The sequence below is a fragment of the Ictalurus punctatus genome, chromosome 14 (assembly GCF_001660625.3).
Source record: "Ictalurus punctatus breed USDA103 chromosome 14, Coco_2.0, whole genome shotgun sequence".
Classification (NCBI taxonomy): domain Eukaryota; kingdom Metazoa; phylum Chordata; class Actinopteri; order Siluriformes; family Ictaluridae; genus Ictalurus; species Ictalurus punctatus.
This window is the reverse complement of record NC_030429.2, coordinates 17,526,228-17,554,130: the sequence shown is the minus strand read 5'-3', so window position 1 is coordinate 17,554,130 and position 27,903 is coordinate 17,526,228. Positions and strand designations below refer to the sequence as shown.

The window sequence follows — 27,903 nt, the reverse complement described above, 5'->3', positions numbered from 1 at the left end:
ACAAACAAACACAATTTTCTGTAACACTTAATTGTTCCTTTGTCTGTATTCAGTGGTTGCTTTTCTTTTTATCAGATCAGTTATATTTTGTGTTGTTTTTTTCCCTCTGGTAACTAATCCCTGCTTTGGATGATGACCTTGTAAGCACTTGAGGCCAGACACCCACCACTTATCTATATCCAGATCTTTCTTTTACTATCTTTATGGTGAGTTTTGTATTGCTTGCTTGGCCTCACCAGTCACTTCTCATTCGTCTTATATGCTCCAACTTTGTTGCAGATGTGTATGACCCATACTGTATGTACCTGTTAGCTACAACATCCTAAGTGAAGTTGGATAGATGGCATGTGTCTGTATACCTTCTCGTTCTCTCATACTGTTGAGACTGACCTGACATTTCACGGCTTTCAGATCACTCTCACCTCTACCATCAAATCAGTGTATACTTTCTCCCACTCTCAGCTTCTAATTAATCCAGAGGCATGGACATCATCAGTTTCATCTTGATCAGTCTGTTTCATACTGGTTGTGTTTTGTAGAGGATCGCTGCTATTCTGTAATTACTCATTTTACCATTTCTGATCTAGTTAATCATATGTCTTATATGAAACACTCCTCTTGGTATAAGCACAAGAAGAGCTGTATTGTATTATATTTGTAATAATTTAACAAATTTTATTTATTTATTATTATTTTTTTTAACATATACCATAGAATCATGTTAGCACCAAAATAAGTGCTGGACTAAACTACCCATCAGACCCTGCACATCACATGACCCCACTCACACCCAATCACACACACCTGTTCTTGATTGAGGACGTGAAAGCTGAAATTCTGATCTATTGTCTCATATCCATCTATTGATCTCAAAACCAAAAATGTCTGCAGTGTATAACAAAAACAACAGAATCGCCCACACTTTTCCAATACTTTTGTAGGGGACTGTAGGTTTTTATTGTGCGCTTAAAATGGAATGTACATGAAAACCATACATGAAAACAAGCATTTACATAGGCACTAATGAGTGATACATTAAACTGTTACTAAATAGCAGTATATAGTAAAATATTTCACAGTAACTTGAGAACAGCAGGACAGCGCGATTCAACTGCCTAAATTTATTAAACTGGCTAAATTTTAGTCATACTTTATGATCACACCTTTTTGGGAGGGTAATTAGAGGGTTATCGTGTAATCAAGACATTACATTTATTCATTCATTCTCCTTCTTTTTTCCTGGTAGGAGTCACAACAGGCTGAGAAGGTCAGTATGAAAAAGCACAATAAGGAAGTTGGATACAGATAACTATTTGTCATCTTTCCCTAGATCTCCTTTACAGTTGCCAAATAGATATGTCATGTAGATTAGAAATAAAGCTACAGTACATTTGTATGCAAATGTTCAAGTAAACTTTAAAACATTAGCGTTTTGGAGTCCAATAATCTGGCACAAATAAGTTGTAAGTTTTAAAAGGATAAAACGTACTCATTCAATACATGCCCAGGCAAAGTTACCTGTTGTCACAGTTCTTATATGAATACAAATAGTTAAAGTACAATGCTCACTAAGAATGTTTCTAGATCACTTAATGAATAACTAACTGATCAAATCCTTACACAACAAATCTTCAACAAATCTCTAATTTACCTTCTATTTTTTCAAACAGACAAATGTATATTAACAAAGACAACATGGATGTTTACAGGAATCATTTCAGTTGACATTCTTCTGGAATGAAAATCCTGCAGTTAAGTGTATAGATAACAGTATTTCTTAATTCATTTTAAAACAGATGTAGTTCTTCTGAAACTGTTCTATATGGAACAGGAAGGTAACAGCAAAATTTCCAGTGTTATTGTTGTTATTTTTAAACAATGTAAGCGTTCATTCAGCCTAGGGGATTTTGCTATGAATCATATATAATTAGCAGTTTTAGCAGCTCCTTGGTACTCCCTCAAAAATCTGGAATTTTAGATCCAAATGGGTGAGCCTAAAATCTGACCCCTATCTTTTTATTTTATCTTGTCTAGACTATCTAGTGAACCCCAAATTCCTGCTTTTAGATGTGTCCCCTTTTTATTCATTTAAATTAATTTGAACAATCCTGTGGATTTAAATGAGCACTTGTATAGCACTTTACAATATACAATAATCCCCCCCCCCCACTTTGTTAAGATATGAGCTGCATGTATAAAAGGTGCATATAAAAATAAAACTAGTATTTTTTTAAAAGTAGTTATTATAGTATCTCCAATACAAAATAGCTATACAACATCCATTCAGCTCATTTACACAAACCTCTTCAGAGTACATATGGAACACTGTTACAAAATATGGATACTTTTACTGTTGAATTAAAGTTATATACATACAATAGTGCCGTTTTACATTTACTACCCACAGAACAGGGAGAAATGGAGCACATTAATCAAGATACTAAGATACTGTAAGCTTTGCATCCTTATTTAGATTAGACACTGTAGCAGTTTAGAACCCAGTTGCGTTTGTCATGCCATAGGTAGGAGCCCAGTCTGGATAAGTATCCAGAACAAAGATTGGTCTTCCCCATGTACTGATAGCTAAGAGCACTGAAAGGACACCAATGACGTTCAAGCCCAGTCCTGCTTTGACCTGGACAGATTAAGCAACCACAAACCAAATATTATTACATGGACTCTGAGATTACACATTGATTAAGACTCAATCAAGTTGAATATTTAACTTATATTGATAAGGACTCACCATATCCATGATTTTTACATGCCCATATGCAAAGACAATGGCATTTGGAGGATTGGAAACAGGAAGCAAGAAGGAAAATGACACACTAAGAGTTGCTGGTATTAGCATGTAGAGGGGGTTGACGTTGATGGCTTCAGCCTGATAATGACATACACATAATACTCAGTATTATTAATATGAATGTGGAAAATCATGCTGATTTCCATGTAAAAAGCACATCAATGCTTTCCTATTGTATCTAAAGTTAACATACTAATGGCGCGAGTATGGGCAGGAAGATGGTGATGGTGGCTGGATTACTAGCCACTTCCGTAATGGACGTGACAATCAGACAAGCAATAGTGACAATGACCAATACAGGGAGATTCCCCAATGGACTCATCAGTTCTGCAACCCAAGTGGATAAACCAGATACCTGTGGGTTGAATAAGAGAATGGGCAAAAAAAAAAAAAAAAAAGGGTCAGTGTTTGTTTCAATAAAGACAAGGAAACAAGCAAAGAACAATTGCTTAGACCAGGAGGTCTTAAGACTGTTGCCACCAAACGCCTTTAACTATAAAAACAAAATCCAGTTATCCACGCAGTACAGATTATTTTGTGAACATAAATAGACTATGCAGATTTTATACTCATTATGTAAATGTGTAGAACATAACTTTGATGATGTATTAGTGTTGCTCAGGAAAGATTTTTTTATTATTAAAATTGTCATTAGGTTAAAGTTGACATTATTTACAGAGCTACTGTTTTTAAGTTATTGAAGTCTGAATGAAGCTCTTTTTAATTTAACTGACCAGTGAAATATGCAAATAGCTGTAAGAACTCAATATTAAATATAACTACTTTGATAATGGTGGGTTGTGATTTTCACCACTGTAACTAAATTTATGCTTTATGAACCCCTTGTGGTTCTGGACCTCTTGTTGAGAACCTTGAGCTTAGACTAGAGATGACGAATCGTATCTGACACTTTGCAGATAAGATCGGACACCACTGGCCTAGCCCAAACATTGCCTTGAGTAACCACATGTCCAAACACTAAAATTCATTACAAGTCATTAAAATAATAAGGCTCTTTCTCCCACTAATTCTTACTCCAGAAGGAACCTTATAGTACTATTAGTGTCTAAAGTTGCACCGTCCAGCATGGCTGTCAGCCATATCCCTTTGAGGATGTTCAGTGCTAAACTTGCAATGACATTTGGATTGCTGGATCAAAAGCATACAGTGCTTAGTGCGCTCTCAGTCCATAACCCAAACCCACTACGAACAAAGAATAATAAGAGGCAAAGGCATTTATTTTCAACCTCTTATGCTGAGAGAACAAAAACAGAAAGAGTTGTGTACTGCTCTGATGGAGGAAAAGTGGATGCTTCGTAGCACTTTTATGCTGAATCAGAACTATCATTTTAATAACACTTATGCAAAGAGTGAAAAGATGGAATTGTGGGCACTAGACTGATGGAACCTTTCTGTGAGAAACATTTGCTGCTGCATGCTTGTCCACTGTGTATATACACTCACCATCCACTTTATTAGGAACACCTGCACAGTTATCTTATCTGATTTTAACCATGGTTGTTGGTGCTTGATGTGCTGAGTATTTCAGAAACTGCTTTTCTCCTGGGATTTTCACACACAACAGTTTATAGAGTTTACACAAAATGATGAGAGAGATGAGAGGAGAATGACCAAACTGGTCTGGACTGACAGGAAGTCTATAGTAACTCAAATAAGCACACTGTACAACTGTGGTGAGCAGAAAAGTATCTCAGAAGGCACAACACATCAAACCTTGAGATGGAAGAGTTATAACATCAGAAGACTATATCAGGTTCCACTCCTGTCAACCAAGAACCAGAATCTGAGGCTATCATGGGCACAGACTCAACAAAACTGGACAATTGAAGACTGGTTAAAAAAAAAAAAATAAAACAGGTGATTTTTTTTTTCTTTCTAATCTTCAACTGTCCAGTTTGGCTGACTCTGTGCCCATGATAGCCTCAGATTCCTGTTCGTGGTTGACAGGAGTGGAACCCAGTGTGGTCTTCTGCTGTTGTAGCCCATGCACCTCAAGATCCAATGTTTTGTGCATTCTCAGGTGTTTTTCTGCTCACCACAGTTAAGTAAAGAGTGATTATATGATTATTATATCCTTCCTGGCAGCTCAAACCAATCTGGCCATTTTCCTCTGACCTCTCTCATTAACAAGGCATTTCCAGCCTCAGAACTGTTGCTCACTCGTTGTTTTTTGCACCATTCTGTGTAAATTCTAGTGTGTGAAATTCCCAGGAATGTGTGTGTGTGTGTGTGTGTGTGTGTGTGCATAAACAGATTTGTGAACAGATTTGTGTTCATTGCAGAAAACTTTACCTTGGTGCCCTCTGCTAATGCAAAACCACCTCCCACAAGCAGACAGATCTCCCACGGCATACAGGCTTGGAATTCCTTCCATGATATCATAGCATCTATGAGAAAAGTGAGGGAAACTTGTTAGCAAGCACATATATATGAATGCATGTCTATATATATATATATATTTCAGGATGATGAGGTTGGTTAAGGATGTACCATAATTATCTACAGTGGGCGTCTTAGCAGGGATGATGAAGAACAACATGCCCAGAAGGAGAGCCACAGTGGCGTCAGTTGCATATCCTGGATAGCTACAGAGAGAGACGAGACATCACTAATAGGATTAAATGAGATGATTTTTATTTTATAATCACTATTTTTGGAGTCTGTTTTGTTACATTAATAGTCATAAAATATTTTGTAATCAGTGAGAGAATGGTAATTGTTTTTATTAAACCGTTAAAGATATCTTACACTGAATCTCTTGAAAATTATAATTAGATCATATTGAAACCTTGTGTTTTTCCAGAGTGTCTATGTTAAGGTTAGAAGATGATGCACAGCGAGTTAGTATGATCTCAGTGCACTCACTCAGGAAACAGAGATGCCCAACCTGGCATGAAGCCCGGCTCTCTCACAAACCAGAGCACTGCCATCAGGATGAAAACAACAAGGGTGATCATCTCCTGTCGACTAGTGAGGGGGGAATGGATAATAAATGAGAGAACGTTAAAAAACTAATTCTCCTATGTCTAATTTCATATACACAAATGCACAAATTTCAAACTCATTATCGATAACATTAGTTTATGCTCCATTAAATTGTTGAAGTAGAACTTACTTTAATATGGCTGTTAGGTACAGTACAGTATATACAATCATTTATAAAACTTAATCTCATAATTATAGTAAGTAAAAACAGTTTTTACATATTTTTACACTAACATTTAACACTTATTAGGACACTTAACACATACTAACAAGCATAATTATTTGCAGTGCCTGACCTCATGCTCCCCAGTGCATTGTACTGATCTCTGATATGCTTGGCTGCTGCAATCTCTCGCTCAGAACGTCTGCTTCTGGAGGACAGCGCGGAGCAGAAACTGAGGAGGAAGAAAAAGAGACTATTCATATGCAACATAAACTTGAAATTTAAGTTAATGAGGAGTAAATTAAATTTGGTTTGTCAGTTGTTTCATATCCGATAATTCTTTATTCCACTAAGAGAAAAAAGTAAGTGTGTGTGTGTGTGTGTGTGTGTGTGTAATATATGTGTAAGTACATATGAAAGGTATGAATGGGCCAAGCGCATTTAAAACATAATGAACACTCACTTAGAGCCCAAAAACAGCCAATGTATCCATATCCAAGACAAACACAGGACAATAATGCAGACGGGCAGAGAGAAAATAAACCAGTTTCCAAAATTGATGGACTTGCATTCTGGGTAAAATCTGTAAAAGTAACCATTAATACTTAAAACCATACAATTTCAATATTTCCTTCTGATGAATAAATTCAGTCAAATACAAAACCCCACACAGGTCTGAGTTGCAGTTCTAAAACTTACTGATGCATATATTCAGCAAAGATAAGATTTGAAGATGTTCCTGGCAGAGTTGCCAGTCCACCAATGTTTGCAGAGTAGGCAATGGCCAGAGACAAACTTTTACACATCATTTGATCTTGATGTGTTCTGTAGTTTGAGTGTAATGGAGAGCTTGGCAGAGCCTGAGGGATAAATAAAGAAAAAGATATTTTTAACAACATTTACAATGGAGTTACAAAATGTGACTTTACTAAAGTGAAATCAGTGAAACCATGTGCTGGTGAGTCAGAAAAACACCATACTGATTACACTCATAAACCCATAAGTGTGTGTGTTTGTGATTCACCTCTGTGGAATGATCCTCCTCGGGGACAGTAATAACAACATCCTTGAACACTACCCCTGTGCTGTATGTGATTAAAAAAAACCCAAAACAACAAGTTTTATGAGCATTAGTAAAGGATATCATACAAGGAAATAAGTTACTTATAATAAAAAAAAGAGTTCATCCTGGTCACCTGTTCTCATCTTTGGCTTTTTCACACTGTTTCTCTGCATCTATGAAATCAAACATTGTGAGATTTTGAAAATATGAAAACTAGCTATGTTTGATCATTGTTGGAGTTGAGTGGTTTATGTGACTGACCTCCTTCCAGCTGGAGTGCAGGATTGCAGATGCCTTTCAGTGACTTATCCTGCTGGCTGCTGACCTGGCCCTCTGCACTCATGACCTGCTGCATCACGGCCTCTGCTATCGGCATCACCATGGCCACTGTGGATGTGTTGCTCAGCCACATGGAGAGGAAAGCACAGCCTACCATGAAGCCCAGCATCAACCTGCAGTAAATGCATTAGATATATTCTGATGTTGGTCAATGATAAAAATTCCTTTAATAAACATTCTGAATGCTTCAGATTCAAAATTCTTCAAAAAATGTTCATATCATAATATGCTTTCCTTGGTAATGTAAGGTTTTAAATTAGTTTCTGAATATGAAAGTCAGATGTTTTGCATTAAAATACCTCATGAAAAGGTTTCCTTGAATCCAATATATGTAAAATGTGTGAAGAAAAAGCACAGCAAGAAAAAATAAAAGAGAATGAGAAAGATAAATAAGACCCACATGCCAGGGTTTACTCCAACCATTGTGACAAGCCTGAGAGCAATACGGCGGTGCAGACCCCACTTCTCAATTGAGGTTGCGAGACAGATAACCCCAAGCAGGAGTAAGTGGAAATCTTTAAAATACATTGGTGCAACCTGTGTACAAACAGAAGCTAACTTTGACAGTGCCCTCAGTACAGTAGTGACATCTAATAATGTTGCAAACACATGCAATATAAAAAGTGACATCAATCAATTTTGTCCTGAATTTAGATTGAAGCTTACCACTGAGGACTTCATAATGCCGAAGAGAGGAAAGAAAAGTGCTGGAAGAAGAGCTGTGATAGACAAAGGCAATGCCTCGGTCATCCAGAACACCGCCATCAGCACCAGCGTAAATGCACATTGAGCCTCCTGAAGGACGTTACATGAATATTTAGTGTATGTACACTGAAGCTGTGAAATCATCCAACTTAAATATTATTCTGTACTACATGCTTGAGGCAGCACTACCAAGGGATTATATTTTATGGAGAAGATTCTGTGCCAGATAGAAAAGCACACTGAGGGAAAAATGTGAAGACAGCATTTTAACTGTGACATGAGGACAACGTGCCATACTGAAAAGCAAACCCTTCATTGTTCTTGTGTTGTGCTCTTATCTCTTCACTTAAAAACAGTCAGCAGGTATTGTTTTTTAATTAAATGCTATGAATGTAATTCATCAATGCATTGCATTTCACTTTCATAACTGCAGTCATGCCACACTGAAATGCAATCACTGTCCAATCACAGCTCTAAGACGCCCTCAGGGGTGTTTTGTAATTGGAGAATTACTTTTCGGTGTGACACATTGTCCTCATGTCACAAATGAAAAGCAACACTGTGTCTGTATATTGCATTTCATGTTTTCCCCTGGTGTGTTTGCTTTTCTATTTGGCATGGAATCATAGCCATTATTTAGTATTTAATGGCAAAAAGGGTGATCCATCCATTTTCCCTACTGCAGGGGAGCCTGGAGCCTATCTCAGGGAACTCGGGGCAGGAGGTGGGGGACATCCTGAACAGAGTGCTAACCCATCCCAGGGCACAATCGCACACACATTCACACACTACAGACTGTGCACTGGGGGAGGAAACTGTAGTACTCAGAGGAAACCCCTGAAGCATGAGGAAAACATGCAAGTGACGTGCGCACAAGGTGGAGGCAGGATTTGGTAAATGGCCTGCATTTATATAGCGCTTTTATCCAAAGTGCTTTACACTGTGTCTCATTCACACACACACACGGTAGCAGAGCTGCCATGCAAGGCACTAACTTGCCAACAGGAGCAACTTGGGGTTCATTGTCTTCCCCAAGGACATTTCGGTATGTGGAGTCATGTGAGCTGGGAATCAAACCGTCAACCCTACGATTTGTGGACAACCCGCTCTACCACCTGATCCACAGCCGCCCGTTTGAACCCCCAACCTCAGAGCTGCAAGGCAAACATGCTAACCACTAACCACCAACCACATTGTTCCCCAAACAAGGTGATTTTTCATTTATTTTTTATTTAGTAACATAAATGTGTGACATGTGCAACATTTGCATAGAAAGTATTTCAATACATGTGGAATTTGATGTTGCAATATTATAGCATTCAGGTATTCTTTTAGCTTTTCTTTTATCACAAGTTAACACAAGTTACAAAAGTGGCAGGACGTCTACAGATAATTAACTAAATTCTGCGTGTTACACCCATAAATCCATAAAAATATAGTAAAAGTCAAAGGTTAAGGACACTATATCAACAAAGTATGTGGACATCTGCCGAATCACAGTCATATGCTTGCTGAACATCCCATTCCAGATTTTGTCTGCCCATTGCTGTTGTAGTAACCGCCACTCCTAGGCTTTCCACTAGATTTTGGAGTGTTGTTGTTGGGATTTGTTCATTAAGCCACAAGATAATTCTTGAGGTAAGGCATTGATGATGGGCGTGAAGGCCTATTAGCATTCAGCATTCCAGTTATTCTCAAAGGTGTTCAGTGGGGTTGAGGTCAGGGCTCTGTGCTCCACTCCAACTTTGGAAAACTATGTCTTTATGGACCACTTTTAGTGTACAGGTGTATTGTCATGTGGAGCACGTTTGGGCGCAGCTACTTAGTTCCGGTGAAGGGAAATCTTAAAGCTCCAGCTTTAACCCTTGTGCATCAGTTAAAAAAGTTACACATAGGTCCATGGAAGACAAAAATGTCTTAAAAATGTCTTTAAAATGTCCAAAAACTGTCATAGAAATATTATATATTATTTTTTCCACTTTCACTGACATCGATTTTGTATTTTTTACTAGCATCAGTTCTGATCATAATGACCAAACAAAAGCTCAGTAACCTTCTTTGACTCATATACATGGGGTGGGATTTATGATTTCCAGTGCAATATAATTTCTTTCTTTCAAACTGTTCACACACATAAAATTTTAAGTACACACACAAACCAAAACTCTGAAATCCATACAAACACACCCACCCACACAGTTATAGCTGCATCATTTATTCAGTTGGTCTGCAGTGCTCTGTAATACAGCAGAGTCAGAAAAAAAGGAAAAGCATGTATTTAAATACTATATATATATATATATATATATATATATATATATATATATATATATATATATATATATATATATATATATATATATATATATATAGCGCTAGCTGATCTGCAGTGCTCTATAATACAGCAGAGTCAGAAAAAAGAAAAAGCATGACTTTTCCCCAGAGGCTAAACTTGAGAAAATACTACACATTTCAGAATTTTTTTTAAAGAATTCAATGTTTTGAAACTTTGTCAACAAAATAAAAGCCTATTAACACAGAATGCATGATTTTATGCTGAAACGTCATGGGGATTAAATATTGCAGTTTGAATGGGTTTCAGTGAGGACATTTTTGTCCTTAAGGTCATATATATTAATATTAAAATTCCAATAAAAATACACACCTTTTGCAAAATTTATGCTGTTTGCATTAACGCAGACAAAATTATATGTAAAAAAACAAAAACAAAAACAAAAAAGACAAAAATGTCCATAAGGACACACAAGAGTTAAAAATGCATTCTTAACTCATATTTATGAGCTTAATTCATTGCATGCTTCCAACTTTGTGGCAACATTTTAAGGAAGGCCCACATATGGTCAGATTAGATAATCAGGTGTCCACATACTTTTGATCATATAGTTTAAATAATTACTAGAACATTCATTTATTACCACTTGTTGGAACACAGAGGTATCTCTAATCACATTTGTAGGATATTCTTAGCATTCTATGTTCGTAATGCTACATTACTGAAATCTATCAAGTCACATTTTGTATTTGTGCCACTACAGCTTAAATCTATGAAGTGAGAGTCCATTTTTGGTCTATTTGTTCTACATTAAACTTAAATATTGATGCTTTCTCAAAGTGATTTCTCACAGTAAGTATAAGAGAGGTTAAAGTTCTTACTTTTCTTATGTTTTATGTTTTTTGAATAAAACAAACGTGGTCTCAGAGGAGTTATTTTGAATCTTGCACAAATTGTTACATCTTTCAGTTTTGTCCATTTTTATTCCACCACATTACTGCAAATTTTTATCCACTGTTTGATTTTATATTCTAAGCACATAAACTTTTGCATGTTTGCATACACTCACCTTTGTGTTGATGAAAAGGGGAAGCGGTAGCATTAATAGTGGTGTTAGAATGATGATGAACAGACTGCGAAAGCTCCATGCTGCCCCAATACAAGCCCTCATCTTTGAGCTGAATGGTGTAAACTCAGTGACTCTATCGCATCAAGTGACTTAAATAAGCTACCAGTGACTGATCTTTGCCCATGTACCACCTTTGACCCATATTCATGCTGTTACTGGCCTGTGAGCTACCTGCAGTGGATGGATCCCACCAAAGAAATGATTCAAAAGATTAAGCTTTAACATTCGTAGAATCCCACGGCGTTCCTCGAGCTGGTATGACCTCAGTGACACTCATTGTGAGGGATGGACACAAGATTTGAGTTCTGAGAAGAATTGACTTATAAAGCAAAACAAATACTTGTCACTGTGTGGGTATTAAATTTTAAACCTCTTAACAGGCAAAAATTATATAAATGATTCACATTGACCAATTATGCAAACAAATAGGAATTTTAGAGCAAGAGATACAAAATCTAATGCATTCTAGATCCTGTACAAACTAGAATTGGATGGTTTCTGTATACATGAAGAAGCACTAAATTGCTTAATAAGTTGGTTTCTGCTCTCTTCTGGGAACCAACTGTACTCTCAGACCACTTGTCCCACAAATAAAACCTGGTATTGGCATGTTTTTCCCCTAAAGGAAAGATCACAGTGCTCCTGAGGCACTGTTAAAGAATAACAATATCACCTAGAAAACACAACCCATTACTAAGACATAACGATACATGATGAATGCTGGGATCAGAAGCAGCTCTTGGAAAACTGGGACAGTTGTCCTGAATGGACATAACTGATGTCTAACTTTATGACACCCTTTCAAGTCTTGATATGGAAATAGATTATCATATTGCCTATGGTGCTATCAAGACCAAATAATCAACAAATAACGATAACAAAGTTCAAAGTCTATAAAGTAAAATTGGATTGTCATCCATCTTAATCATATGTAAAATATAAATACACATATAATGTAAATAAATGTAAGTACTTGTCTCTACAAGATGCAAAGGAAAAAAGGTTATTTATTCCATGAGCAAAAAAGTTTTTACTGTACATATAGCTTAATGTTCATGCATTTGATCACCCTAACAGAAGGAATGAAGAATCATTCCTTAGTTTTTCAAGTCTTCATAACTGAAGAGATTGAAAACCTTGACCATAAAAGCTTGACCGTACTCTTTATGAGTGGCTTCTTTAAGCTTTCTATATTTAAACCCCTTTTTGATGTTTATGGATCCAATGTAGAATAAATATGAACCCTTTCACAGGCACACTATTGTGGGCAATAAGTAACCAACTGACTTTCATTGAAATTCAAATACTAGTAAAGCTGCACTCAAGCAATTTTGAGATTATAGTTTCACAACTATGAAGCACTCAAGTCACTTTCTCTGCTGTCAATGTGTGTAACAGCATTAATATTCAATAATAAAAATTCCAGAACACCTAAGAGACCAATGTTAATTTGATAAATTTTCCAGTCTCACTGCCAATCAATGCCTCACTACTGCCAAGATAAACTGAGCCAAAGTGGTGGCAACTTAGATCAAGCTGTGAATACACATCTATCAGCCATAACATTAAAACCTAATATTATGTAGGCCCCCCATGTTTTTTGCCACCAAAACAGCTCTGAAACATCGAGGTGTGACTCCACAAGACCTCTGAAGGTGTACTATGGTCTTTGGAACCATGACGTTAGCAGCAGATCCTTTAAGTCCTGTAGGTTGTGAGGTGGGGTTTCCATGGATTTGACTTGTTTGTCGAGCACATCCCACAGATGTTCGATTGGCTTGAGATCTTGGGAATTTGGAGACCAAGTCAACACCCTGAACTCTTTGTCATGTTCGTCAAACCATTCCTGAACTATTTTTGCAGTGTGGCAAGGCGCATTATCCTGCTGAAAGAGAGCACTGCCATTACTGAATACCGTTGCTATGAAGGAGTGCACTTGTTCTGCAACAATGTTAGCACATGAGCATTAGAACTGGACCATGGAGCAATGGAAGATGGTGGCCTGGTCTGATGAATCACGTTTTCTTTTACATAATGTGGACGGCCAGGTGCGTGTACCTTGTTTACATGTGGAAGTGATAGCACCAGGATGCACTATGGAAAGAAGGCAAGCAAGTGGAGGCAGTGTGATTCTCTGAGCAATGCTCTGCTGGGAAACCCTGAGTCCTGGAATTCATGTGTATGTTACTTTGATACGTACCACCTACCTAAACATTGTGGCAGACCAAGTACACCCCTTCATGGCTATCACATTCTCTAATAGACATGACAAAGAGTTCAAGATGTTGACTTGGCCTCCAAATTTCCCAGATCTCAATCCAATTGAGCATCTGTGGGATGTGTTGGACCAAGAAGTCCAATCCATGGAGGCCCCACCTCACAACTTACAGGACTTAAAGGATCTGCTGCTAACACCTTTGTGCCAGAGACCACAGCACACCTTCAGAGGTCTTATGGAGTCCATGCCTCTACGGGTCAGAGCTGTTTTGAAGACAAAAGGGAGACCTACACAGTATTAGGCAGGTGGTTTTAATGTTATTGAATGGTATATACAGGGTATCCCAAAAGTCTCTATACATAGGGAAAATTAAGACTTTTTAGCGAAATGTCTTCCACAGTTTTTTGTATAACCTTTAAGAAAATCTTTGACAAAAGAAGAATGTATTGAAATCATTCTCATGGCTGGATCGGGAAGCTGTCGTAAGGTTGCATGGACTTTAACAGGAAACATGGCAAACATATCACATGACACTGTTGCCAAATTTAGTAACGTCATGGAAGCATTTAAAAAAAAAAAAAACAACTTGTCCATTTACATGACAGCTGGGATTATTTGCATGAGGAAGTGTATTAATGGAAACTTGTTACACCATAAGGAGGAGTGACCATTCGCATCATGGGACTTGTAATGAAACAACTTTGTATACTTGCATCCTCAAACAAGTAAAGAATTCTGAGAAATGATGGGAATGAACTGGCTGGATTAAGCGTGTGACTGCAGTTGATGTGGAAAATGACAGTGAGGGTGCACTGGTGGCAACTCCATAGTCCACAAAATAAAATGAATCTACACTCGAGGTGTCAATGTTCCTGAGGCAGGGTTTCAGTGTATCCTTTCAGAATTAGTCAGAGTGTGAATTAAAAAGACTGAAACCTCTCAATTACCTCTCAAGTCTGTGATGTTCAGAGAGAAGCATTCACTGATTCTTTGCTATTTTAAAATACATAGACTCTTTTAAAACAGAATAAGAACTCTAAACTTGATTATTTTCTGAGTTTCATGTTGTAGCCTAAATAAATTCAGTGAATACTAAACCAAATTTCTAAGACCAAGGCTACAACATGAAATGATTTCTTAAGCCACAAAATAAATCGCTTTTATAGCTTCAGTCCATAACAGAGAGGAAATTGATCACCTCACTCTGACTTTTTCTTGTGTAATTAATCAGACACAAGAACAGATTCTTGACCTTTTAGCTATAATTGCATATTGTGAATCATCCATCTTCCAATTATAACTGTGACTATATTTCAGTTGCTGGTATAATTAGTACATTAGATTACTTTTTAAAGTAACAACAAATTAGCCTTCATCACATCAAATTAGCAGCTTGATGTGGACCTTGTGTTTACTGTAGGTGCAGAATTGCATACAATTCCTGGATTCAAAATGTTATACTCTAGATTTGTGCTTCGATTAGTTCCCTGCTTTATTCGCTTTATGTGGAATTCACAAGCATACATCTTTATTGATATGGTTTTATGGGGAAAACTGAAAATGGATCTCAAAAACATTATTCCATGTTTAAGTGTCTTTAACAATCTGATTCAGGGTGAGTCACTTCCACTAAACTAGTACATGTACAATGGAAAGTCATCAGTGTAAAACAGGTCTGTGACTAAGTGTATTGCTTTCTTTATTGCCCTTGAAATAAATAAAGAGGTTGAAATACAGCTGTAGGCATTGTAGATAGTGTGTTAATGAGACTGCTTGGGCGCTGTAGTGAAGGGTTTGGTGACCAGTAGGTGGTTGTGGGCAACATGCTGTGAGTCCACATCATGGAGATACTCCACCATCACAGGGATCTGGGAGAAGTATTTCCGGGCCAGAGCGTGCTTGTGCTTCATGTTCCAGATAAACACAGTGCCATATGTCTACAAAGAAGTGTTGAGATAACAATGAGGGTGTGCTTACATAACATGAAACTAGATGGAGTTTAACCTCTCAGAGAGTTACTTCATTTGTAAAATAGTTGGATTACAGGTTTGGGGTTTTACTCATGAAGGCTGATAAAACACTGAAACGTATAATCCCAGATATGTAAATGATCAGATTTACATATAGATTATCAAACAGACATGTATATGAATTAGTGCAAACTTATTTGGAAAAAGAATCTAACAATGTCTACTTGTTCTGTAAAGCATGGAATCATATAGACATGTCAGTACTAAGTTATTCAATGGAATATCTCTAAACAAGATGTGACAAAGGCAACCCATGTTGCATATTTTGTAGCATTTGTAGCTCTGCTTCAGTATACTATGGAAAATTTTACAGCTTTTATTTAGTTCAAAAGCACGTGTGTGCCTCCTACCTTCTCTATGTTTTCGACTTTGAGGTGAGCGGCTGCCTCGTCCTTGGTAAGCAGGATGCAGTTCCAGGGGCTCCATTCGCAATACCTGTCCCAGCGCACCATCAGCAGGTCATGCAGGTTGTTCCACGCACTCAATGCAGACTGAGCCCCCCATACCACATCCACTAGATAGCGCAGATCCTGCTGCTATAATAGAAACACAGTCTGATGCAAGTATAAACAACACCACTATGATCTGCTAATTGCAAAATGATCAGTCAAAATCTTTGATGTATATTTGCATGCCAGGATACTGTATTATTATTTTAATGGCATTTACTCAAATTATATCCTTATATGGTGTCCAAATATCTGTTCTACCTGTAGTAGGTAAGGGATCTTGGCGTCTGGGTTGACTTCTGATTCATCCTTGCGCAGACGTTTGAGAATGGTTTTGTAGTAGAAGAAGTCTTCCCTGTGCCGAGCCTCATTGTCCAGCTCTTTGCAGTGGCGGCAAAGACCCACCGTGCGTGCATTCAGTGTCAGAGAAAACTCAGAGCGAGGCAGGAAGTTACTGCAGCCACGGCACAAATGGACATTCTTCCTTAGCTGCTCTGGGTCTTGTTGCGCCTGGCAAACAAGAAAATTATACTTAGCTGTAAAATGTAAGAAGTGTTCTTATGTGTAGCTTATGCTCAATGGTCATATAAAATGATGGGTTCATAGTTTAGTGTGGAATGGTTTATTGCTTAATGTCATGCTGTTCCTCGTTACCCGTTTGTTGAATGTTATTACTGCCCTAATGTAGAGCTAGGTTATCATGTCATGTACACATTTAAGGTTGTAATTTCCTAGTTGTTGTTTGGTTAAGAGGGCGTTATCTTGGGGCCCGCGAATGGCACAGTAGAAAAGCGCTCACCCTGTTGTCAGGAGATTACGAGTTTGTACCCCAAAAATGCCACAGCCATCCTTGACCAGGACCCGATGAGCAAAATCCACAGTCAAGCATCTACACATCTGTGAGCTCATGTATGCAGAAGAACACAGATAGCATTTTCCTCCAAATGTGTTATATTTGAAAAGATGCAGTTGGGGGCGGCTGTGGTTCAGGTGGTAGAGCAGGTTGTCCACTAATAGTACGGTTGGAGGTTCGATTCCCACATGACTCCACATACCGAAGTGTCCTTGGGCAAGACACTGAACCCCAAGTTGCTCCTGATGGCAAGTTAGCGCCTTGTGCGGCAGCTCTGCTACCACTGGTGTGTGTGTGAATGGGTGAATGAGACACAGTGTAAAGTGATTTGGATAAACCTACACACAAAAAAGTTCTAGTACCCTAAATGTTTTTTTGGTTTGTTCCTATATAAGTCTTTTATGTAGCACAGTATCTTTAGGAACGTAAAACCGTTACTTACTGAGATAAGCGGGCTATATTAAAGATGCTCTGTTTACCAACAGTACATGCTATTAATCAGAATTCTACACCTATCTGTCACATTGGACACTTTTATAGGGTTATATCTGCCAGCACACAAATAAGGAATATGACTGGCTCTCTATAGCTGGAGTAAACTGATATTTCAGTAGCATGTGTTCAGAGACACAGTGCTCTGAAAAGGCTCAAATATTTTTACACTCACTGAAACTGAATTTGAAAATTGGTGTGTGCAAAATTGGTGGATCACTGAATTTCACTTAATCTAAGAGGGAACTGCACTTGTTTCTGTAGGGCTCTTGAGTATAATGTGAGTTGTTAAAGGGAAAATTCACAATGAAGATAGAAAGAGTATTCTGATTATAGGCATGGGATGATCCAGAAAAAGGCATAAAACAACTTCAAAAGCACTTACATTTAGATGATAGTCGTATCCTGACTGAGTTTGATCATTTTGTAAACACCATTTTGAATTTATAGCAATGCTTACAGCATATTATCCTTTAATGGAAAAAATACAATGCCATAACCACTGATTTAATATCAGGCTATTCATCTAAACTTATTTAAACTTGTAGGAAAGCTTTTATGAGGTTATAGAGGATGGATGTATTGAGTAAGGACATGTATTTTGATTGTCAGGACTTCGTTATTTCGATGCTGAGCAGTTAGATTTAGGCACATGGTAGAGAAGTAAATTACCCAACAGTGAGCCACATCAATACACACCGGCAGCAGTTTGGACACCTGGGGGTTGAAAGTGGGGTTTTTGATGTACTGGAGGAACAGAGTGACAATCCTCTTCCTCAGCCCCTCTAGGTTACTCTCCTTTACACCTCTCATCAGCAGATCGGCCTCTCTGTCAATCAACTCCACAATCTCTCGAGTCAGCTTACAGTCATGTTCCTGAGCAAACAGAAAAATTGAGCTCAGCACTATACACCCTCACAAAGGATGTGTTAATATCCTATACACTTTTTGTGTTATTACTATTTCACCATATGTTGTGTGAAATTATCCATTAAAGGTGTTAAAAAAAGAAAAAAAAAATTCACGAGTGACCAACATAACATGTTAAATTATTGTCCAATCATGTTGCGGAATGTGCTGCCGACGTCATCATCCAACTCTGAACTGGCCTCAAAGTGAATGTTCGTTGCTTTGAGCTTTTAATTGTGACCGCGGAGTCGGAGTCCTGAGGCGAGGAAACCAAACGACCAACGGTAAGTGAGTGTTCATCACTATTTAGCGTTAATGCTGCTGAAAATGCCTGGCCGAGTTTGTGATATTTAGGCAGGGAGCTCTCGAAAGTGTATTCATTCATTTTTGAGAGTTAACGATAACCTAGCATTACAGCTATTCACCATGATATAATTCAGAGAGTGGGTTAACGTTAACTACATTTAGTAAGTGTTTTGGACAAGGCAAGCTGTAGTAATTAGCATTAGGGGGATGGGTTAGGGCCGTGTTTCTTCATGTATTCGGTGAATGTTAATGCCGGTTAACAGGTGCAGACAGTCAGTGACTAACAGAACTTATCTAGCTCAGTAATGTTGAGGCCAAAAGTTCTTCACAAGGTTAACATGACAAAAAGAGAGGATGGGGTTTAAGTTGTAATGCTTTCCACTATCTCTGTAATGTTGGTTAAATTAATTAGGTTGTGCAAAAAAATTGGCGGTGAGGTGCTAAAGGCTGGAAAATAAATATTCGCAAGTTAGCTAGATTTTCCTGGTGAGGCTACAGCGCCATTTTGTTCATTAGGTGAGTGGAGGTCACTTTTCCAAAATTACACATTTTGGGATTCTGTAACGCAATTTCTCAGTTAAAGCCCAAAGGAATTTGTCCATATTTTGTAGCTAACAACTAACCAACACTCTTTTTTCTCTTTTACAGCTTTTTAAATGGAAGGGATTGGGACTCTTATCTTCCCAGACGGCAGGGAGATTTGCAAGAAGATGCATCAACTCCAATTCTTACATCTGTCAAATGTTTCAATAATTTTAATAAGTGTCACCTGATGCAAGTGTTTGTTTATTTTGGGAGCATTTTAGTAGAATTTTAGCATACAAACAAATTCCATTTTAGGAAAATTGTTGGGGAAAAAGTATAAACAACACAGCTGTGTTATTTTGTGTTAAACACATCTGTGTGTGGAAATGTTTAACACAGAGAATGTATTAAATGCAATAGCACACTGATTGTGTTGAAACCAACACAAAATGTATTGTCCTTAACTAGTCACAGAGGTGTGTTAAAAATTAACACATGATGTGCTATTTTTAACACATCTGTTTTAAGAGTGTACATTCGGGTCTTTATTCTAATTATGCTATTGCATAAAGAGAGCAGAGCTATAGCAGGAGTCTTTTGTTTTATTTCTAGTACTTATTTGTGATGTTTTGGATAGCAGATCTAACAAAAGTAATGATTAGAGTAAAGGAAAAAAAAAGAAAAGAAAAAAAAGAGTACAGGTTGTTGCTGACCTTGACAGTATGTTTGAGTGTAAGCAGCACATCAAGGCGCTCCTCCTGGCTCAGATAGCTCAGGGTGATGCTGCTATAGAGATCACGAAGCTCGCTGGCCCTAATGGTGTGCGGCGTATCCATCTGGGTCATTATCCCATCAGACGCTTGCCATCGCTTGGGGGCAGCGCACTGAGCCAAGGACAAACACAAACGCAGTATTAAAATGTCTGTGAGACTTTTTACTTGGTTACACAGCTCATGCTAAAACCACTGTATGAAAATCCAAGGTAAGAAATGTACAGTGTGTGTGTTGCACACTTGCTCTTAATACACTGTAAAATGTAAGAACCTTGTTGAGGAATGCTTGCACTGCCTTCTCCTGGTTCCTCTCTCCTGCAGCTAATCGGTGGCGTTCTATAGATGCAATGAACTGCATCTCCTGCTCCAAAAGAGCGCACAGAGCGGCTTTCCTTTCTGCTCCACCCAGAGAGGCATTAATGTTCTCCTCTTCTTCCTTTCTCCACACTACCACAGAGAGACAGAGTAGTAATGCTGTATGAAAATGATAATCACAATTATTTTGCTCAGTACTGAAACTATGATGAGAGTTAACTCCAAAATGATTGGTGTTCCTCAGAAGAATGGGCAAAAATCATTGAAAATGAATATGATGATAAAATAAACATTACAAACATTTATTAACTTATTCTTGTATCTAAGAGGAAAAAAACCCTTTTTAATAATGACTTTAAAAAAGTACTATTGCAAATAGTAACTTGGAAATATCTGGGGAACATAATAATAAGATTGAAGCAAGTGTATTCTTGCTTGAGTAAAATGTGTGTCAAAAAAACAATTCTATGACTGGACAATCCCACCTGTCATCATGTTATAAACACATCTGCGAGGTACTTTCACTCCACCTCATCTTTACCAGTAAGAGATGTTGGCATGAGGGAATTGAGTGCTAAATGGTTAATTTTGACAAATACAATTGCTGTAGAAGAAAAACAAAACAAAACACAATTTTCTATAAAAAGCTGTAATGTCACCCAAAAGAAATACAATTCAATTGTAAATTTGGGAGCTGCATTGTGAAGAAACTTTTTCTCAACTTTTTCTCAACAAAGGGAATGAAGTTGGATGTCAAATTATATTATTATTCACAAGTAATATAATCATTAATATTAAACCTGTTTGGATCACTGACCGCATCAAAACATTTATTTGGTGTCCACTGTAAAACATGGTGCAGGTTCATTGATGCTTTGGGGCACTTTAGCCTAGTATTTCAGGGGCTTTTGTAAAGATGGACGCCATCATGAATTTCACTATGTTCCATGATATTTCAACCCAAAACCTTTGCCAGAAGGTTAAGAGTTTAAGCAGATTGATGAACAAGATAATGACCCAAAACATGCATCCAAATGATTACAGAAGAACACATAGTCTGTGTTTTGCAATGGCATTCTCTGTTGTTGTATTTGAAACCTAATGTAAACCTGTGGTCTAAATTCAAGTGAATGGTTCACAAACCTAAGAATGTAAAGAATCACATCAACAGTGCTGTGAAAAAGTATTTGCCCCATCTTGATTTCTTCTGTTTTTGTCTTATATTAAATTGTTTCAAAAATTAAAACAAAATCTAAGATAAAACAAAGGCAACGTGAATAAACAAAATACAGTATTAAAATGATAATGTTATTTATTGAAGCAAAAAAGTTATCCAATACCAACTGGGCCTGTGTGAAAATGTATTTGCCCCCATAGTTGCTAATTACCCAAATCTATGAAACTGCATTCATAATGTGGTTCAGCTGGACTAGACACAACCAGACCTGATTACTGCAAACACTGTTCAATCAAATCAACAGTTAAATAGAACTTTTTCAACAGCATGAAGTTGGTTAAAAGGTCTTGCCCAGTAACACACTATGTCAAAGTTGAAAGAAATTGCAGAAATTATGAGGAAGAAGGTGAAATACATCAGTCTGGGAAGGGTTACAAAGCTATTTCAAAGTCTCTGGGACTCCAAAGGACCACAGTGAGAGCCATTATCTCCAAAGGAAAAACTCAACAAAGTACTGTACTTTCCCAGAAGTGGCCGACCTTCCAATATTCTTTCTAGAGCACAGTAACGAATCACCCTGGAAGTCACAAAAGACCCAAGGACAACATCAAATGACCTACAGGCCTCTCTTGCATCAATAAAGGTCACTGTTCATGACTCCACTATCAGAAAGACACTGGGCAAAAATGGCATCCATGGAAGAGTGGGGAAGTGAAAAACCAATGCTAACCCAGAAGAACATTATCAAGGTTTGTCTGAATTTTGCTAAAACACACCTTGATGATCCTCAAACCTTTGGGAGAATGTTCTGTAAATTGATGAATTGAAAGTGGAACTGTTTGGAAGACAGTGGTTCTGTTACATCTGGCATGAACCAAACACAGCATTCCACAAAAAGAACATCATACCTACAGTCAAATATGGTGGTGGAAGTGTGATGCTGTGGGGATGCTTTGCTGCTTCATGGCCTGAACTTTTTAATTATGGCAACTTGCAATAATTGCGGGAAACATGAATTCTGCTCTCTACCAGAAAATCCTAAAGGAGAATGTCCGGTCTTCAGTCTGTAAGTTGAAACTAAAGCACAACTGGATTATGCAGCAAGACAATGATCCAAAGCATAGGAGTAAGTCCACCTCTGAATGACTCAAAAAAAAGAGCTAAATGAAAGTTAGGAGTGGCCTAGTCAAAGTCCTGACTTGAACCAACTGAGTTACTGTGGCAGGACCTTAAACGGGCAGTTCATGCTCGAAAATCCTCCAGTGTGTTAGTTTTTCACACAGGTGTTTTCTTTAACACAAAAACTGTATTGTGTGTTTACTCAGGTTGCCTTTGTTTTATGTTGTATTTAGTTTGAAGATCTAAAACTATTTATTATTAGATGTACAGAAAAACCAAAGAAATCATATACTTTTTCACAGCACTCTACAAGTGTCTCCAACTTTGTAAAACAATATAGAAATCTTACTAGAGTATTATATAGCACTCATATGTTTAAGCTCAAAAGATTACACAGTATACTATGTGTTTTCATGTCATACATTCCTTTTTTATCATTTTCATGAAGGATGATGATAAATTTGGAGTTAACCATACAAGGACCAACTAAATGACTAGTTCTGAAGTCAACAGACATGGAGACAAACTTAAAAGCTTGATACTGTATATTATTTTCTGGATTCTTCACTGTATATTCATCTCATTACTCATTATAGCCGTGAAGGTCGCTTCCTGACACAGACACACTCCTACTTACTTTCTAGTGCATTATAAAGCAGTGCAAAGTCTTCTTTTTTCTCTGGGTTCATTCTCCTGTGGTACTCTGCTCTAATCTGCTCTTCCTTGTCTTCTTTCTGTCTTCTTTCTTCCCTCTCGACCCAGGCCATATGTTGCTCTTTATCCAGTCTCAGCTGGGTGGTCAGTCGTTTGGCCAGCCAGCGCCTGGTATGTGTCTGGATAATAATTACCTGAGAACACACATGCGACCCCATGATTTACTCCAATCTTTGCCAAAAGAATCAAGTATATAAGCACACATTCACAGACCCACACATACAGCCTTAAGCCTCTTGCTGTGGTATTCGTCTACAGTGACGTAAATCCCTGGTGTGATGAGTTTGTCCTTCATGTTGGATATGTAGCACCCAGGTTTAGTCATCTGAGTTGAAGTGGTGATGGTGCACTGCTGAGCCTGGCTCTTCAAATACACTGTCTGGTGAAAAGAGATCACAAGCTTAGATAGCAATCACAAAATACAGGGCAAGTCTAGAAGAAAACCTATTCCCGAATGCAAGAGACTGGAGATTCACCCCCAACCAGTAGCAACAGGACAACAAGACTAAGGCAACAAGACTAAACATGTACTGAGACGTGGCAACACTGGAGTCACTGGAGTGGTTCAAAAACAAGAACCTGCATGTGTTAGAATGGCTCAATCAAAACCCACACCTCAATCCAGCTGTGAATCTGTGGCAAGACGTCGCCAGTGACATTGACAGAGCTTGATCAAAATATCAGGATACAGATGTGCAAAGCTGATAGAGACCTATTCCAGAAGACTTGCAGCTGTAATGGCAGCCAATGGTGGTTCTATCAATTATTGGCCATGAGGGGTGTTTCTTTGTTTAATTAACCTTCATATCACAAAAAAAATACTTCAAATATTACACATATTGTGTAAATCAAGTGCTAAAGACCCAAATTAAGTCTAAAAAAGTTAAATTATATGTTTAAAAAAGTTTAATGGACATTCTTGCAAGGCACTGTACATACATAAATACATCCATCCATCCATCCATCCATACATACATAAATTATATTACATACGTGCACAACTACACTTTTTTGCTTTGATGGTTCGTTTGACTTAATATTTCCATTGCCTTTACCTGTGTGTCTCTACTGAAAGTCTCCACTCCTTTATGAGGCCTCATTCTGACCATCGTCTGCACTCCAGCATGATGGTACTCAGTTTTAGTGACCTTGTGGCGATATCCTCCCAAGAAAGGTTTCTTTTGAGTGGCTCTTTCAATCTCAACTACCACATCCTGATAGATACCTGCATCTAAGGGTGGGAGGACATGAGATATAGGCAGCATGAGAGAAAGAGAAACAGACAGAGAAAAACAGTTCATGCTTCCATTAGCATCTGCCACAGAGACCCTTGTACAAAAGGACATTAGTCACAGTAGGTGGAAGAGAAAAAGACCAAGTCAACCTGTTTGTACTCTGACAGTAATGACATCCGGCATGTTGCATTCCTGCTGAGGTTTAACTGGCTTGATGGGGTAATTTTCAGGATCTAATGAGCTCATCTCGAACTGGACTGTGGCGTGCGGCTGCACCCCAAGGCTCATCAGGGTCTGGTGATCTTCCACAGCATTACCTGGCAACCAAACAGCAAAGGATTACTTTTATTTCCACCACTACAGTAAAATTCTTACATTTCAGATCCACTCCACTTTCCACAATCTGTGTTTGTGTGTGTGTATTTATATACAGGGTGTCCCAAAAGTCTCCATACATGGGGGAAATTAACATGTTTTAGTAAAATGTCTTCGAAAAATGTATTCAAAATTTTTTATTTTATATTATATATTTTTTTCAAATAGACTTTAAGAAGACCTTTGACAAAAGAACATATTGAAATTCTCATGGCTGGATACTGTTGTGTTGTTGTTGCCAAACAAATTCAAAAAGACTGGAAGTGTTGCGGACCAACTAAGAAGTGGACGTCCACGAACATCTTCTGGTGAAGGCAGACCCAATGTGTTACTGGCAAATATAGTCCCCTATGTATGGAAACTTTTGGGAGTGCTGAGTAAAGTGTGATCACCATTGAGTATGATGTGAATAAGGTCAGATGGTACTCGTAGCTCATTGGCAAAATGATTCTTCAAGTCTTGAATGGTGAGGCCAATCATAAAAGCCACAGTCATCATGTGACCCTCTGGCATAAGTAAGATTTTAACTATAAAGACAAAATATTAAAAAGAGTTAAGAGACAGTCTTTTAGTTCCTCAATGTTTATTTTACTATAAACAATTAGAGAGGCAGCTCTACCAACATTACACATACACAGTCGGTCTATTATTCTGTATCAAGCACTAATAGATGTCTGTTTAGTCCTGATTAAACAAATAGGTTTTGTTTTCAAGTACAAGCAAATATACTAATGCACAATCAGTGGAAAGGTTGTCTGAATTTAATTAAATGTATTGCATTCACAAATAAAAGTTCACGTGGCACTTTTAAAGGAGACCACACTAGCTACCATCCATTTTCCATACCACTTTTCCTACACAGGGTCATGGGGGAGCCTGGAGCCTATCCCAGGGAACTCAGGGCACAAGGCAGGGGACACCCTGTACTGTACTGAGCCTATCCCAGGGAACAATCGCACACACATTCACATGCACATTCACACAAGAATCAATTTGGAAATGCCAATCAGTCTACAACGCATGTCTTTGGACTGGGGGAGAAAACCAAAGTACCCGGAGGAAACCCCAGAAGCACGGGGAGAACATGTAAACTCCGTGCTTGCAGGGTAGAGGTGGGATTCAAAACACCCAAGCCTGAGGTACGAAGCAAACCATGCCCCCCTTGTTTTTACTGAAGAAGAAAAAATAAAATTTAATACAGATAAACATAAAGAAAATAATTGTGGGCGTATCCTCCAAAAATTCAACATCACATTTACATCACAAACATTTATTTCCTGCAATAATAAAACCAACCAAAACAAAATGCTAAATCTACAGGTAATTAGTGTTTAGTTAAAAAAAAAAAAAAAGCAGCAGCAGAGTTATAACAGATATGGGAAGAATGGGGCATGGATATGATAATTATTACAACTAAGAAGATCCAAAAGGCCCTGGAGGAAGTTAATAAACATCATTAAGGCATATTTACATAACATTTAGGTAGATTACAAACCTTTGCCCTTATATCACTTCTTCATTACTGCATATCTTAATATGAATTTTTTTAATATTTCATATTTAATATTTATTTAATCTGCTAGCCTACTTGTGATAATGAAGTGACTAGTGATACTTCATTGTAATAATGGAGTAAAGTAATTACTTTTTGGACTCAGGGTAAGTACAGTACAGGACAGTTAGTTCATCACCTGTAGCTGTTGAGTTTCCCACATCAGCAGCGTTGATTCTTTCTTGTTCATGAGGACTGACTCTGTCCTGTCCCACTGTCTGAGATGGTGAACTCGGCTCTATTTCCTGATCTGAGCAGATATCCACCTGGGTCTGTTGGACGGCTGTCTGGATTCCGTCATCCTCCTCAAGCACACTTTGTGTCGGAGTAACGCTTTCGGTCGCGGCCTCGTCTGGGTTTGGCACCTTTGGGTTTTCATCTGTCTCCTTAGTGGCACCGGACACATCGGCGGTATCGCGCTCACCCTCCGCCTCTGACATTGCTAATTTCGACTAAATGCTAACCTAGCTATGTGGCATCTAATGTAAGAAGCTAATTTAGTTAGTTGAACTCTTAACTAACCCACACAGGGAACATAACAGGGAAAACGCAGAAACAGCACGATAGTTGAAGCTGTAGTGTTTGGAGGCTACTATGGTAACCGCGGGGTCACGTGGTTCAGCTTCCTGGAGAAATTATTATGGGCTACATCCCGAATCCCTACTTTAGTTTATCCAGTGTATACAATGTTAACATCTATAGCTTAACCGTTTTATTAGCCTTTTTGAACCCCTTTAAATGTCAAATAAATTCCATGGACCCCCTCTGAACATAACCCAAATATTCAGTTATTAGTCTGATTATTCAATTTATACAGTGATATCTTGTTTATTTATTGAAACCTTAGAGCTTTTTTTTATTCCTGAACTTTCTACTTATAGAACACAGTACAGAACTGGCATAAAGTTGGCTTGACGTTGGACTTTCAATATTCCCGGATATGCAATAATTAAGGGATCGTCTCTAAAGTTACATACGACATTGTTATACACGTTTCTAAGTTCAATAGCATTTGAAGGGAATGATGTGCAGTCACAAAGCCAACTGTAAAGGGTTCATCTAGGTGACCGCTATAACGCACAGCTTTTAGATTTTTGATATTTAATAAAATAGACGATTAAATCATATGAAGAGCACAATGGAAAAACTATCAGAGTCACAAAACAGTATTTTTGGAGTTGTGCATCCACGGCTGTTGATTGAGCATTGAAGAATGATCTCATAAATGTACTTGGATGATTGAAAGATCAGGGTCACAGAATTTTCCATTTAAAATAAAGCCATGCTATGGAAAAATGATCAGAGTCCATAGCCTACTGTGAGAAAATGATCACAGTCCAGTCATTTGACCGAAATC

General features: G+C 37.9%; 2 protein-coding genes across 4 annotated transcripts; both read right to left on the bottom strand.

Annotated features, from left to right (window-relative positions):
- Positions 1-930: 930 nt before the first annotated feature.
- On the bottom strand, positions 931-11,553 carry slc13a1 (solute carrier family 13 member 1). Of its 2 annotated transcripts, XM_017484606.3 has the most exons (15): positions 11,445-11,553; positions 8,044-8,172; positions 7,778-7,914; positions 7,300-7,490; positions 7,172-7,211; positions 7,000-7,060; positions 6,675-6,835; positions 6,439-6,558; positions 6,109-6,207; positions 5,693-5,794; positions 5,318-5,412; positions 5,120-5,214; positions 3,000-3,161; positions 2,747-2,884; positions 931-2,635 (listed from the first exon to the last, which is right to left on the bottom strand). In XM_017484606.3, the coding sequence occupies exons 1-15, from the start codon at positions 11,544-11,546 to the stop codon at positions 2,492-2,494; spliced, it is 1,776 nt and encodes a 591-aa protein (XP_017340095.1). In that variant the 5' UTR covers positions 11,547-11,553; the 3' UTR covers positions 931-2,491. The 2 variants fall into 2 exon arrangements, with proteins under 2 accessions (XP_017340095.1, XP_017340096.1); XM_017484607.3 differs by lacking the exon at positions 3,000-3,161.
- Positions 11,554-15,193: 3,640 nt separating this feature from the next.
- On the bottom strand, positions 15,194-27,155 carry iqub (IQ motif and ubiquitin domain containing). Of its 2 annotated transcripts, XM_017484690.3 has the most exons (12): positions 26,686-27,155; positions 25,387-25,521; positions 24,769-24,936; positions 24,440-24,615; positions 23,608-23,763; positions 23,308-23,518; positions 20,331-20,506; positions 20,000-20,170; positions 18,246-18,422; positions 16,463-16,711; positions 16,103-16,288; positions 15,194-15,659 (listed from the first exon to the last, which is right to left on the bottom strand). In XM_017484690.3, the coding sequence occupies exons 1-12, from the start codon at positions 26,984-26,986 to the stop codon at positions 15,483-15,485; spliced, it is 2,283 nt and encodes a 760-aa protein (XP_017340179.1). In that variant the 5' UTR covers positions 26,987-27,155; the 3' UTR covers positions 15,194-15,482. The 2 variants fall into 2 exon arrangements, with proteins under 2 accessions (XP_017340179.1, XP_017340180.1); XM_017484691.3 differs by lacking the exon at positions 25,387-25,521.
- Between the last annotated feature and the right edge of the window lie 748 nt (positions 27,156-27,903).

Coding starts and splice junctions, on each gene's coding strand:
- slc13a1 (XM_017484606.3), bottom strand. CDS start 11,546: ATGAGGGCTTGTATTGGGGCAGCATGGAGCTTTCGCAGTCTGTTCATC. Junction 6,836..6,999: donor AGGAGGATCATTCCACAGAG/GTGAATCACAAA, acceptor TTTATCCCTCAG/GCTCTGCCAAGCTCTCCATT. Junction 5,215..5,317: donor GCCCACTGTAGATAATTATG/GTACATCCTTAA, acceptor CTTTTCTCATAG/ATGCTATGATATCATGGAAG.
- iqub (XM_017484690.3), bottom strand. CDS start 26,986: ATGTCAGAGGCGGAGGGTGAGCGCGATACCGCCGATGTGTCCGGTGCC. Junction 25,522..26,685: donor GGGAAACTCAACAGCTACAG/GTGATGAACTAA, acceptor TTGTCTTTATAG/TTAAAATCTTACTTATGCCA. Junction 23,764..24,439: donor CTTTCAGTAGAGACACACAG/GTAAAGGCAATG, acceptor TCTTTTCACCAG/ACAGTGTATTTGAAGAGCCA.